At 41.2% G+C, this 15,706-nt stretch overlaps 1 protein-coding gene across 3 annotated transcripts in view; it reads left to right on the forward strand.

The window, feature by feature from the left end:
- The window catches only part of ndst2a (N-deacetylase/N-sulfotransferase (heparan glucosaminyl) 2a), a 104,492-nt gene that overhangs the window by 77,018 nt on the left and 11,768 nt on the right, over positions 1 to 15,706 (forward strand). For all 3 annotated transcript variants that reach the window (XM_039672992.2, XM_089116961.1, XM_089116960.1), the window contains one exon: positions 12,143 to 13,782. In XM_039672992.2, coding sequence (XP_039528926.2) covers positions 12,763 to 13,782 — 1,020 coding nt within the window. In that variant the 5' untranslated portion in view covers positions 12,143 to 12,762. The remainder of the gene's footprint in view (positions 1 to 12,142; positions 13,783 to 15,706) is intronic.

Consider the following 15,706-nt stretch of genomic DNA (forward strand, 5'->3'; position numbering starts at 1 on the left):
ATATATAGATTTTTACTATTGCCTTCTCTATATATACTTTGCTGCACAAATATGCTCTGCAACACACACCTTTCTGCAGTCTCTGCTTTCTCTCTTTATAGCTGTTTAAGCATGTTATTGAATGCATTAGAGAAAGGAATTATAATTGCATTCTATGACCAATGCAATTGAGGAGACAATTTTAGGATTTTTAGAGTTTAATTCATTTGTTGAATTAACAGAAACAGTGTTCTTCACCTCAACTCTGAAAGGATGAATACAGTGGGCCGAAGTCTCAATATGAATCAAATATTTAATCATTAAAGATGCAATTCAAAGTATTTATGATTGTCATTGTCTCCATGGTTACACTCATTACTCAAGGTTATAGCAAATTAGGGGAGGTTATTGACTTTTTACAGCGCATGTGTCAGATTTTTTTTGTCTTGTATATTTTTATTACAAACCTAATGCATAAAAAATACCTGAAATCATAAAGCATTTTACTGCACTTGCTGCAGATTAACTTGAATATTGCATGCCATGTATTTCATTATTAACACATTGACCATGTGTTTTTACTGTCTGGTTGTGTTTTTAATATGGAATTTAAAATGGTCCGTTTTGTAAAGACTCAGTCAAGACCCCGAGTTCTGTTCCTTTCAGTTGCAGTCTGTCTTGCTGTAGAAACCCTGTTCTGTTCATGTTTGTGCACTCTTTCCAGGGTTTTTCGTCTTATTCATTTTATATAAATTTGTCATGCTGTACATTTATAATGTTGTGAACCCTAAATTCAGTTAAAGCATTTGAAAAATATTCATTGTAAATAATTATGAACTAATTATCAGCCAGAATTTTAATTTTAGTGCTTCACTAAATGTTTTTTTCCTAAATTGTTTTTTATGATTATTAGTTTCCTTTCCAAATACTCAAGTTCATCCCTAGTATGTACAAAAGAATTTGAGTAAATACAGTCATCCATTCCAAACACTGGCAGTGTGAGCCTTGGAAAATCAAAAACGATCAGTTCTCTTTTTGTGACTATTTTTGCAAAGTGCTTTTGTTACAGAAGTAGGAAGGCAGTAAGACCCCCTACTAGATTTCAGTGTCACCATGATGATTGTAGGTAAGTGTGCTCCCTTAAGTTCAGGGGCAGCCTTTGATCAGAGCTTCCTGTGAGCTCCTCAGCCCTGCCTGCTTTCACTCCAGAGGGACGGACATTGCTAAGGGACAGTACCATCAGCTCTCAAAATATGCTGCCTCGTCTGCACACTGCCAGACATCAGAAAGCATAAAGATAGGAGGACATAGCATTCCACTCTTATGGCTTTTCAAGATGACTGGTCTCCTCTGCTCAGAGATGTACTGAGTTAAAATACACTTCTCTTGTCTTCTTCAAAGACATTTAAAGGTTATTTAAGAAGTTCTGGAAGTTTCTGACTGGAAGTGGGTAGAGAGGACCTTTTGTTGAGTGTGTTTTGACAGTGGGGTTTCACTTCATACTATTCAGAAGAGTTTCAGGGAAAGACAACAACAAGCTCTTCGCTTTTATTTTAGGCAAGGAGCTTACATTTTGGAAATGAGAAGTAAACAAGTTCTTTTAGCTATTATGGCCCGTTTTCCACTGAGTGGTACGGTACAGTTCGGTATGGTACACAAAAGCCGAACCGTACCGTGCCACTTTTTGGGTACCTTCCGTTGGGGGTACCTAGCACAGTGGTACGGTACTAAAAGGTGGAGCTAGACTCACTGCCGAACGGTGATAGAGTATCGTCACTTGTGAGTGCTACAAGGGCATTAGAAGCACCATTTTTTAATAGTTGAAATATAATACTAATGTTATTGTGTCACAAAATGTTGTCTTAAGAGTTTTTCAGGTGAGAATTTTTTTTAAAGCTCAAATCTATTTATAGATTTATGATAATTTGACTGAGATCCATTCCAAGCAATCACCGGATGCTTGGTGCTCGTGCACCCCGCCTGGAACAGCCTTTCCTCGGCTAGTCATTCTGATGTTTGCCGCTGACTCTGACGTCTCTGTAGTGGTTAAACATGATGTATAATTTGTCTTGTATAGACCTAACAGGCGATCTTTGGTCTCGCGAATCTATAATTCGTTCCCTGACTAATAGTTTTGGCAGAAGGTTAAGTGAAGTTTCTTAAATTTGAGCGCTGAATTTGTATATTTGACTAAATTCTTTGCTTTATGTTATTAAAGCTTTACTGTATAGCTTTTTGTACCTTTTACTTATACTTTTAGAATGGCTATTATTGATAAAACTGAAATTCAACAAAAAGAGAGAGTTTTGTAATTTTTTTTATTTGATAAGGTCAAAGATCAAAACGGCTAATGTCAGCGCTTGTTTCTTGTGACAACCATGCCGAGAAGCAAGAACAAGATCTAATGTATGTCATCCATTGTTGTTTACTATGTCGCTTTCTTCGCGCAAATATTACGTCCATTGCTTATTTCCGGCAAACACCACGCCTATCAAGTAATGGGAACTGTTGGCGGTGGAAACGCAAACCAGATCATGCTTTACAGACCCGCCCCGTACTGTAGTGTACCGTACCGCTCAGTGGAAACGAGCCAATACACCACACTTTGTGCTAAACAACAATCTGAGAGTTAATGGTACATGCTAACATTAGCAATGATGTTGCTGCCAGGACACACATTGTTTTGAACGACAACGTGAGGTGCGTGCATTAGCTAGTTTGTGCAATAGATTGTGATTAATTCCCCTACTGCTCAGACTCATTGCACTTTTTTCAACGAAATACGTGAATATTGCATTACAAATTACTCATGTTAAATCAGGGCTTGACATTAACTGTTTTGCTCTCAAGGTTTTCCAAAGTTACTAGTCACTCAGAATTTTCACTGGCCAGGATTTTGACAATGATATTGTGGTAAAAACAAAACAAAAAAACTTGCAATGTACATGTGGGTGCTGTGTAATGGCAGATGAGGTCAAAAGTCTACCTCCGCAATCTCTGTCCTACATCTGCCACCAGACCTCTACTTTCAGGAAAAACCTTGGGATGAGTTTTCTCTCTCTCTCTTAGCAAGTGGAAACACGCTGTACTCCAAAGACTAGTGCTGTCTAAATACTCGCTTGTAAAACTGAACACACCACACACATAGTTTTTATTTTTTTATTATTTAGTAAGCTGTCTCATAGTATATGTACTACTCACCCAGTCGACACATTGGAGTTCTAGAATCCACATTTTAAATAAAGCTAAAAACATGTTTGAAATTTGTTTTGGAGTAATTTATAAATAAAGCTGATATTAAGTTTTATAATTTAAAGTATTTAAGAATGAGCAAATTTGTGACATTGATCATGTAAAAAGGTCATATGCTCGTACTTCCAATGAAGCACATACTATTTGCAACTGCTATATTAAACATCTTGAAATGTCATTTGTCATTATAGCAAAACAATTGATGTTGTTTGGAAGCCTGTGCATTGATGGTGGGCAGTGCTCGGAGTAGTTCTGACGTCACATTTTTACAGAAGTCACAGCGCCCAGTGAAAAGGCACAGCTACTTTATGCAGGCTGTGTGCATTTGTCTGTGGATTGACTGTTTTGAAACTTATATGGTAGTTATGTAACCCTAGCCTAGACCTCTGTTATCATGAAAAAAAAAAAGCCAGAAAATGTCAGTTTTGATAAAATGGGACCTTTAAAGTAAAATGTAAGGATTTATGTTTAATTAAACTTGTGTGTTCATGTTTATGCTGATAATTATGTTCAGTTAGTGAGGCAAAAATAAAAGCATATTCCCTGGTGGCTTTTGACTTTTTTTCACCTTACATATAATTGAATGTGTGCACATTCATTTTTATTTATTGAATGCACTTTTAGCACTTATTTGTTGAAAACAGGATGTAGCTATTTATTTACACTGTTGAGCTGTGGCCTCTTAATAATTCTATCGAGTTGTGTTGAGAAGACTCTAGCTGATAGTGTATTTGGAATAGACTATTCAATCATGGCAATATCATATCCAACCTTGACCTTACCACTCTTCTGGTTTGATTAAAACTTTGGCCAGCACACTCAGCACTCTGTGTTTTCATATGAGAGGCAGCAAAGACAGTTAAATTGTGTAAACAGGACTCAACACTCTCTCTCTCTCTCTCTCTCTACTCCTGCGCTCATCATTCACTTCTCAATAATGATGCACAGCTTTGCCTATCACTCTCTTCCTGCCTCTATCGTAATTAAAGAGGTAGTCTTTGAAGGTTGTTCACATTAGCAGCGATTTGCAGTGAAACGAGACCAGAAGTCATTTGTTTTTGAGGATAGTTTTTTTTCTCGTACCATTGGATATAGCATTCGATTAGGAACACCTACTACTGTACAGCCACCAGGGATCAAAAGGCGGTCAGCATGAACAGCATTTTTCACTCCATACTTATGAGATCAGGGTGTCCTGGGGGTCATCCAGCAGACAGGTGGTCAGATTCCTTCATTCTGCCTTCGGAACAGGCGCGTGTCCCCGATCCCACACACGCACACACAGTGGGTGGCCGGGTTTGCTCGGCTCTGCAGCGTGCAGGAGCGGAAGGTTTATTTTCCAAACAGCCGTGTGTGGTGCTGCGGGATGGGAACAACTTGATCTTGAGGTAAATGGAGCTCAGGCATGTCCTCAGCCTCTCCTAAGCTTGGTCCTTGTCGCTGCAGATTTCTGCTTTCTCAGTCCCTATACCTCTGAATATCTCTAGACCAAAATTAGCCAACTGAAATACTCACAGCACAGTTGAGCCTGCACACTCTCTTTATCTCATACACATTCTATGACTTTGATCACATGCACTTCTGTATTGTGGTGACGCTCCAGAGCTTGGATTAGCAGGGATGATAGGCATGACATTCTCACCAGCAATGTAAATATTTTGACACGGCTTTCCCGATGCCAGTGGGCTCATCACGGGTGCCACCTGCTAGAGAATGAGGCGTCTCTGACTGACTTCCTACTGCAACAAGCTCTCTTGACAAATCACCCCTCTAATGAGGTGCCATTTTTAATCGTTAAATATTTATTCTGCTGTAATGAGAGAGATTACCCCTCAATATTTTTCAGTGTGGGAATCTGCTAATAGAAGGGTTTTTTTTTTTTTTTACTCTTTCCTTCTCCCTGTAATGAAACGTTTTATCTGCTTCCCTCCAGCCATTGCACCGTAGCTATGCTTGTTGTCATTCCTAACAAGATCTGGGGCCCGTGTAAAAAACACAGTGTAAAACGCTGTGTGTGCTGGGATCTAACACCAAAGTCCCAAGGGCAGGTGCCCGGGGCTCATATAGTGCATAAACACCAGGGACAGAGAGTCTGAGAAGAGTCTATAAGCATCATTCTCAATAAGTAGCATCCTAAGGGAGCTAATCACTTCCACAGTGTTCCACACAGTCAGGGTGAAAATGTTTGGCTTGAACTGGGTAACACTATGGCTCTTACTCAATGCCCATGGAGTTTTATCGATCAGCGAGCTGTGCTCAAGCGGTTTCAGAATTCTGAGCCGAAGCAACGGGGCAGACAGTACTGGTCTTTAGACCGAAAGTAGTTTAGCCTGTAAGGCGGGAAACTCTAGGTTATAAAACCATATAAATCTAGACAGGGAGGCCCAGCCTGCCACCATACAGATAATGACAAGGCCTCGCCTCTTGTGGAGTGCGCTCTAACACCCAAAAGGACACTGCAAGCCTTTAGAAGTGTAGGCAAGCGCTATAGCATCAACTATCCATCTGGGTAGGCTCTGTTTCGATGCGGCTAGTCACTTAGTACGTACACTGAATGAAACGAAGAGCTGCTCAGTCTGTCTGAAAACAGATGATCAACACACATAAGCTCTTAATGCCCTGAATGAAAACTTGCGTCGTTTTCCTTGTTGTAAATCGGCAGGGCAGACAGGGAAATAACCTGATCTCTGAACGGTGTGTTGAGGGATTTAGGCACGTACCCGTGTCTTGGTTTGAGTATGACTTTCGAGTCATTTGGTCCAAATTCCATACATATTGCGCTTACTGAGAGCGCTTGTAAATCCCCTATGTGCTTCACTGAAGCAATAGCCATAAGAAACACTGTCTTGAACAACAAATGTTTCATGTCTGATAAATGGATTGGCTCGAATCTTTCATAGCTTCCATAACCATTGAAGGGTCCCACATGGGGACTGAGGGGGGTCTGGGAGGATTCAGGAACGAGAACTTTGGTAAACCCACAGTCAAAGGAGTGAAAAGCCTTGAGCTTTGCACCAGCCAGAAAACACAGACCATTTTGTGGAATAGAGTCGTCTAGTAGACCGGGCTCTAGCCTGTGTGATCTTGTTTAACACTCCCTCCGGGAGGTTAGCGGGTACCCGTTGATAGCCCAGGGACCACAGCTCCGGGCGAGGGTGCCAAATCGAGCCCTTGGCTTGAGAGAGGAGTTCTTTCCTCATCTATATTTGCCATGCAGCGGGGCCAGACGTGGGACAGCGCATTTCTACTCTTGGAGAAAATATTTGGACAGTGAGCATTTTCTTTGGATGCAAACAGGCCTACCTGCGCTCTGCCGAATGTCTTCCACAGCTGTAGGACCGTCTGCAGGTGCAGAGGCCATTCTCCTTCTGGAACATTGTTTCTGGACAGTCTGTGTGGTCCCAAATTCAGGTGACCAGGCACATGTCAATCTTTTGCCAGGGTTCATGTGAAGCTGAGGCTGTGGCTGGGAGCTTCGAGCAGACGGCTGTTTTGGGCAACCTGCTGCGAAGCTTGTGACATCTTCTGAACCTCAGCGAATCTATCTGCTTAATCTTAGACGGATGATCCAATAATGCCATAGATAACGCCATAGATAACGTTAGCCATAGAAATCCGCTGTGCAGGCCATTGGGCGGAACATGGCTTCTCTCCGTAGAGATCCTTAAATCTGGCATGCTAATAGCTTCCTCAGAGGTTTTCGAAGAAGGTCGGCTTGGAAGATCTGTAGTACAGCCATTGAGTGTAATGCCGATACAGCCTGCCCAGCGGCAGCATAAGTGCGGAAAAGTAGTTCAGCGTGAGAGCAGACGCATCGGCTCGGATTCAATGCTGGCCTGTTTCCCTGACGACTCGCGGGCAGAGGGGGTGAGGTCCACAGAGCTCGCCCAATCCTCTCTGTCCAATGCCAGAATAGAGCAGCTGACCTCCTCTACAGATGCAGCTATCTCAACGTCATTAATGGCGGAAGTGGTGGCGGACGGCGGTCTTTGTCCGTTATTGGCTTGAGTGAAGCTGGTGGGCTGGAGAAGGCTCGGGGACCCGTTTGAGTACAGCGTTTTTTACGGCGCAGCACTATAGCTGGTGGAAGCCACAGGAACGAGGCATTTTTAAAAAGATGTTGCTCTTTTAGATAGAGAGAGTGTGAGTCGCAGCGGCGAACACACACACTTGGCAGAGTAAAAGGATATAAATGCCGGAAAGCGTTGCAGGTACGGCGACTGACGGCGGCGAGATGAAGGCCAGCGGCTTCAGCTATTTCCCAGACACAGCACAGCTTCTTCACTCCGGATCCGGTTATGCGTGAGCTTCGCTGAAGAGGTGAAAAAAACAGCTTGTAATCTCCAAAAAATGTTTGATCAGTCTTTGTGGTAGACTGCATGAACAACACTTGCAAATTTTGAATAAATGTCCAAAAGCAAAAGTCAGGCAAAATCATCAGGTATAACAGCGAGTTAGCAGACTCACTACATCATTTTACCCACTCTTGTATCGCTTTTGTCTTACTGTCACCATAGAACGTTGCATCTTATCCTAAGATGGTAGCTCTTTTAAAAAACTGTAACCCAGATTTGGAGACTGCTGATTTAAGCTTGTCCCAGTTGTGTTAGTTATTTAGTCTGTTTGTCCTCTCCAGTTAAGTCTGGCTCGTTAATTGCTGTCCTGTAATCCCACAATTAACAGACTGCACTGCAAGAATTATCAGCGGCCAGTGACAGTGAATCCTGCCAGAGCTCTTCAGCATGCAACTCACATCAGTAAATCAGCTTAGTTTGGCTAATTCCTTTTCAGTCACTCATTATTCATTCTGTTTTTGCACTATTTTCAGAGAGGCAGAAAGAGAGAAGCTGGTGTTCTCAAAAGCCAAACACAAGCAGAGCTTTATCAGCACCGCTGCCCTCATTCTCACATAGCACTCTGAGAAATGGATGGGTAAAATAAACACTTTAAAGACGTAGTTTAGCCGCACTTCACATGCCCAATTGATGTCTGAATGGGATGAAAAGCAGCAAAGCTCTTTTATCTCCGTCCACACTAAAATACAGTAAATTCACAGACTTGATAGACAGAGTTCAGCTCGCAGGAAGATTAAAATGGAACTGACTTTTAGTTTGTTTTTCCCCTTCTCAGCTGAAATCAGAAATGCCACAAAGACAAATGGTTGTGATTGTTGTATCCTTTCTTCTTTGGTTTTTGTTCGGTATGTGTTTCATGCACTAGAGTTGAGTCTATTTGGTGTGTTATTCATGGTGAATAATCGGAGGGGGGCAGCGGCCTGTGGAATTTGACGGTCAGCATTGTGGTGTTTGGGTAGTGAGGGCTTGACCCTAGGGTTGCTGGGGCACAGAGGCTGAGGAGAGGGTCCTCACTTGGTCCCCCTTCATCTCTTTGTCCCAAACATTTGTGGTTCATGCAAGCATTGAGTTTGTCACCCCTGCCTTTGTCTTCTCGAATTCAGGGATTCAAAATTATAGCTCAGATTAAGCCACACTCTCCAGCTGGTTTAAAACATTTCCTTTGATAAAAATAAGCTGAGCTGTTTTTTCAACCGTCCCCCACAGCTTGTAAATTCTATAAATAATTTGCATGTTAATTGCCCCACAGGATTGAATCCATCTGAAGATTGTATTTTTTTTGCTATTGAATCGTTTTGTTATTGTATATATATGTGTGTGTGTGTGTGTCTGTGTATATATATATATGTATATATATATATATATATATATATATATATATTTTATTTTATTTATTTTTTTTAATTGGATGTAGCAGGTAAGCTGCAGGCTCATTAAATTTCTCCACACATAGTAGGAGTTTAAAGTGCTCTTTTTTATACTTAGTATTGATTGAAGCGGTCTGGTATTCTTGCAAGAGTGTGTTTGTGTTTATTTGTTTGTTTGTACAGGCGAGATGCCCAGAGGCCTGCTCACCTGTGGTTCAAATACTATATGACCTTGGGGCCTAATGATAGCCCCCTCCTTTACTTTACCCAGAAACCTTCATTCTATGCCCATTGTGTGTGGAAGCCCCCTGCTGGTCACTTTTTTACTGCACCATGGCTCCTGTAGGCTAATTAGGGCTGTTTGCCAAGGCAAGCATCACTATTTGCACATAGTTGGGGTTAGAGGTTGAAACGGACCCCTAACCACACATATTAAAATTTGATGTGTAAAGTGTCCCACACCATTTGTGCTAAGGAAAAAAATGAAACCTCAAATCACACTGTTGCACTTTTCTAGAGTTGCACTATTCTAAGACAGCAGACTGATGGTAATATGGGTGAATAAATCACATAGACATCCTTTGAAGATATGTTTATGTTGGAGCACAACATAATAGAGGACTTTGAGGAGGACTCTTTTGACTTGGGTCATTAGGCAAACACCCTAGCAACCACATAGCAATATGTTAAAAAGCTACTTGAAAAACACTTGGCAACCACAAGCAAAGATATTTTTATTTTTAGATATATTTATTAATTTATTTATTTATTTATTTTTTTGTGAACATATTAAAATGTAGTTTGGTATAGACAAAGTAAAGTAGTGCTAATGCATTTACTTCACAGCTGCTGGTTTGAGTTTATATCTGATTTCTGTTAGCGGTCAAGATACAGGATTTTCCAGTATCTTGACAGCTCAAAAAATTAAATTGTTCTGGTGTAATTTGGTTAAAGCGGAAAGAAACTGAAGTGATGAAAACCCGAGACCCCCACATGGTCCTCATAAAAGCTCAGCCAGTGAGGGTTAGGGGATCAGAGGTCATACTGGTCATGTGAGGCATGGCAGCCTTGAGGGATAATTTATGCAACACCACAGGGACTAGTTCCCTCCTGGTTGTTAATCTTACGATGTACACTTAACACACTGTTCTAACCAGGTGAAATGCCATTATATGATTGATTATTCCCATCTTTTTCATGTAAATCCCAGTTTGTCATAATCAACCTTGACAGGACACAGAAATGTGATTTTGCTTCACTTTCGGTAGGGGTGGACAAAACCAAAATTTTATATCAGGATATGAGAGGATCACAACATATCAGGATATGTTGTTTTCTAAGCAGTTTATCGACCGGGCCTCTTATGCGATTGAGAATTACTCCGTTGTAAACTTTGGCTGTATACACATTTTTAATTATTACAAAATTGAATATTTTTGATAGGTAGTTTGGAATAATTTAATGTTTCTGTGCTTTTGAAATGACTATTTTATGCTTGCCAAGGCTGCATTTAATCTCAAAAGGAGTAGCAATTTATATTGTGAAATATTATTAAAAATCAGTAAACTATTTTAATATATTTTAGAATATATAATTTCTTCCTGTTATGGGAAAGCTGAATTTTCAGCAGCCATTACTCCAGTCTTCAGTGTTATGTGATCCTTCAGAAATCATTCTGATACATAAATTTGGTGCTCAAGAAACATTTCTTATTAATTTGGAAACCTTGGCCATCTTTTATTCTTTCTTGTTCTTGTTTTCTCTTCCTTTGCATCTTATTTCCTCCCTTAGTCACACTCCCCCCATCTTATTTCCTCCTGTGCTCATGTGTATCATTACTCTGTAAACATGTTTGTTTCCTGACGAGAGTAGTGTAATAAACACAAGATATGCATGGCCATCCTGATCATTTTCTGGTCGAGTTCAGCTTTGAATAGTTTATGATTGCATTCTCTGACTCAAATGTGAAAGCTATTCTCCTGAGATGAGAAATGCTCAGTAGTTCTCTCATCCTGGCTTTAGCAGCACATGCCATGTGAAACCATTCTACTCAATGATTCAGGGCGGCCGTCCCCACTCTCTCTCCTCCTGTTGCTTTACCGTACTGATAATAAAATGTTGAATTAGATAAACTGATCTGAATGTATCTTAATGATCTCATGAATTGCAATGTGTTGTGATGGAAACCTGCTGTTTGTGTTCACTTGTATTTGCTTGTGTGTATATGTTTTGAACTAATGTAGAACTGGTCAGTGAGGTTCGAGCGCTACCAGGCTAATAATAAACTAGGTTTCTGTATCAGGATGTGTTCTTCTGTAGAGTTCATTATGAGTTTGGTCAATATAATACAGCGGAGCACTTTGCTGCCATTCTCTTTTTTTCTTTGTAATTATTCTTTGCCATCTCTCAGACAGGTGAATTACCAAATTACAGTTCTCTGAATTAATTATTAGCTTTGAGGGTGGAAGTAAAGTTTTGCTTTTCCAGTGTCTAGTGTCATTCCTTATGCTGTTTCTCATTTCATTTATTTCTCTCTCTTTATAGCTTATCATCTGTCCTAGACAAGGTGCCTTTGACCAAAGCACAGGCCATGCTTGTCCGTGTGTGGGAAAATGATCCTTTAAGTGCCAGCCCTGATTTATTGTTACAGCATGGCTTGCATTGATCATGTCAGAGACTGATAGCTGGCTCTAGGCTGACAAAGCCTCTCTTGGTGGTGAGAGGATCGAGAAAATGTGCTCTGAATCCGATGATTTCCGTCTCAAGCACCTTGAAACTCAATCTAACTGTTGACTTGTTCTCTCCTACGGAGAATATTTCAGATATTCTCAACCTTCCCATGATCTAATTAGTGTACTGTGTTTAAGGTTTGTGACCATAAGGTCTCTTATATCCACAAAGTCAGTGATTCCTCTATCCCACCCATAACACTATCTTACTGGAGGACAAGAGATCCAGGACTATTTTAGGAGTCATGAGTGAAAAAAAAGACTCCATGGTAATGTAGTGATCCACATAAACAGTCACACTAATAGTAAAATCAAATGGCCACTTGGAAATATAAAGAGTGATGCAGCATTTGGTCATTCACTAGGCTTAAGATCTGCTTGCTTCCCCTGTTTCATGCACTCTTTCAAGGTGTTTGATGATGTTTGAACTGACTGAATCTCTCCTCTCTCTCCGTTTCAGGTTCTGACTCAATGGTGAATGTACTTTTCGTGCTGGGCCTCTACTGGGGGCCATGTTCATCATCCTGCCCTAGTGGTGAACACCCTCAGAGTACTTGCTGCTGAGGCCAGTGGGGCAAGTGGAGCACCGGCCTCGAAGCTCTCCAAAATATACAAAAGAGCACTCTACACCGAGAAGCACATGCTTATTTGAAAGTTTAGTGCACAGCAACACAAAAGAAGGCAGTGGTTAGACAGCTGATCCTTTGTCGAGTGGTGGTGGAGTGTCGAGAGAGATCAAGAAACCCAATCCTCTTATCCCAAGACGCCAGCCAAGAGTGAGTGCACTCAGGGAACACGTGGTGGGGGTGAAAGTGCGTGTTGACCTCATTGAAGGACTGGGGCTAGAGGCAGCAATCAAAGTGGAGACACACTTCATGGACTATGGGGGCCATGGTGACCTAGCATAAATGGCTACTCTTGACCCAAAGCTTGTGCCGGTGTCTGCTGCTCAACCTTTTTCCTTCTTCCTCCTCTTTTCCTCTCTGTTGTCTTACTCTTGCTGCAAACATTGCAACAGTCATCCTCTCAGCCTCCCCTCTGCCCCCCTCCCTTCCCCGGTCCCGCTTTCGCATTGTGGCCATGGGGCTGTGGAAGTTAGTGCGGGGCGTCAGGCAACTCGAGCTCCACCGCCTCATCCTGGCGCTCATCGTCTTTTGCCTGCTTTCCATGGCTTTCCTGGCCTACTATGTCAGCAACAGTCCTAAAATTAAAGAGGCGCCCCCTTTGCCCTTCAGTGACTGTGGTGGAGTTGTCGCGGCCGCAGCAGGAGGGCAACGGGCTCCTCTTTTCCTGCCAACATTCACAGGCAGGCAGAGGACGGTTAAAGTGGTGGATAACTCTCGAACGGAACCTGTGGTGCTTGTCTTTGTGGAGAGCATTTACTCTCAACTCGGACAAGAAATTGTAGCTATCCTCGAGTCCAGCCGCTTCCGTTACCACATTGAGATCGCACCCAGCAAAGGCGACATGCCTACATTGATGGAGCGTGATGTTGGTCGCTATGCCCTGGTCATTTATGAGAACATTCTCAAGTATGTCAACTTAGATGCTTGGAATCGTGACCTGCTGGATAAATATTGCGCAGAATTTGGCGTGGGCATCATTGGCTTTTTCAAAGCCAATGAGAACTCCTTGCTCAGTGCCCAGCTGAAGGGCTTTCCACTTTTCCTGCACTCTAACCTGGGCCTACAGGATTACCACATCAACCCAGCTGCCCCATTACTGTACATTACTAAACCCAATGAGGTGGAGCAGGGCCCACTTCCTGGTGATGACTGGACGGTCTTTCAGTCTAACCACAGCACCTACGAGCCTGTGCTTCTGGCCGTCACAAAGTCCTCAGAAGCACTGGCCCACCTGGGCCCCCACCGAGCCCTTCATGCCACTATAGTTCAGGACCTTGGCCTCCACGATGGCATTCAGAGAGTGCTTTTTGGCAACAATCTGTCATTTTGGTTGCACAAGTTGATTTTTGTGGATGCCATATCCTATCTGACAGGAAAAAGACTCTGCCTGTCCTTGGAGAGGCATCTGCTAGTTGACGTGGATGATATATTTGTGGGAAAGGAGGGGACGCGGATGAAGGTGACGGATGTGAAGGTACGTGACTATCTTTGTTAAAGGGATAATTTACCCCAAAAATTCTGTCATTTACTTATTGCAATGATATTTTAAAAGACTTTCTTTTTTTCTCTCTGGTTTGGAATGACATCAGGGTGAGTTAAGTGATGACTGAATTTTTATTTTAGGGTGAACCATCTCTTTAAAAGTTCTTAGGCTGCTCAATGTTATTTAACTGTGAGCATTCACATTGTTCTCTCAAACTCATCATCTTAGCTATTGACGTAACAAGCAAAATGTATGTTCTCGAAATGGGTAACAATGTATTTGCTAACTGATAACATGGTACACAATCTACACAGATGATATTTTGAGCACTGTAGTGTCATGGAGAGGCTAACAGCTAGTACTCAAAATAATGTGCTTGTTAGAGCAAGGGATAATTGCTCTGTTTGGACAATGTGCCTATTAACCTCCTATTTATTAGCGGCTTTGCCAAAGGGGCTGATTACACAGGCTTATGAATCCCTCCCAGTTCTCATCATCAGGTTGTGTTGAAGCTTTCAGCCTTCCATAATATGCAAACCACACTGCTGACTGTGGTCGGTAAACCCTCATGAGCCATAAATGTGTAGTATACACTTGCAAAAAGAAACACCACCTGGAGGTCATCCTCTTTGAAGATATTCAAAGTAAATTAACAGCTCTGTTAAGAAATATGTCAATTAATGTCTCATTTGCATTGACAACATGAAGATGGTATTTAGCAGAAACATCTGAGTCAGTCAGGCAGTTAATGTGCTCACCATAAATGTTATTTTACCAAGTTAGCTTTAGTTTTTAGTTTCATATGCAAGGGATGTGGAGAAAACTACATTGATGATTGATTTTTGACGATTTTAAATTGTATGTGCTAAAACGGCAAATGGATATCTGTGACGTCATGAACAAAAGTAGATTTTTATCAGCATTGATATAAAATATACAATTTTCTGTTTGAGGAATAGCTTGTGCACAAACACAAGAATTCTATCACTATTTCTGTCACTACTTACTCTACCTCATGTCATTCCAAACCTGCATGACTTACTTTCATTGTAAACAATGATATGACCACTGTTCCATATAATGAATGTAAAAGCACTTGTTGCGGTCAGGCTCCAGATTTACAAGGGTTTGGAATGACTGTGATGATTACAGAAATTAAATGTTTAGCTGAACTATTCCTTTAAGTTTCTGCTAAGTCTGTCACATTATATAACATGGGTTGTGAATCATGTTCATACCTTGCAAATAGAGTGTGACGTCACCATCGGCCAGAGTGACTGCGGTTACTTCCACTGAGTGGAAAAAAGACTGAGCGGCAGCATTTGTTTTCAGTGTGAATTTCTTGAAAAACACTCAAAAACGCATCTGGCAAATGAAAAGAGCTTAGTGACTAGATTTGACAAGAAATCTGAGGTACATTTTTACAGACTGCCAAAAGCTACAGAACAGAGAAACAAATGGATCACTGCAATTCATAGAAACGACTGGACTCCAGGCAGCAAAAGGTGGATTTGCATTGATCTTTTTGTGTCAATATGCTGAAATTAATAGTAAAATCATAGCCTGTATATATGAAAAGTTCAGATGCAAAAGCCTCTAAGTGCCATTTGAAATTTTCTTCTAGAATGATCATTTTTATCAAGCTTGTATATTTAAGTTCAGTGATTTCACTTAAATGGCAATGATAATTACCTATTAATTGTTATTTAAGTGAAATTACTAAACTTAAATATACAAGTTTAAGTCTTCAGGTTTTAGTTTTTTAATGATATGTGCTGTGTAGTGTTGGTTGTGCAATGTGCTTATGTAAGCTACTGTAATGTGCCTTCAAATTTCCCCCTGGGGACAAATAAAGTTGAATGAATGAATGAATGAATGAATACAAGTTTGATAAAAATCATCATTAAAGAAGAAA

Source organism: Pimephales promelas, chromosome 11, assembly GCF_988280905.1.
Source record: "Pimephales promelas chromosome 11, fPimPro1.hap1.1, whole genome shotgun sequence".
Lineage (NCBI taxonomy): Eukaryota > Metazoa > Chordata > Actinopteri > Cypriniformes > Leuciscidae > Pimephales > Pimephales promelas.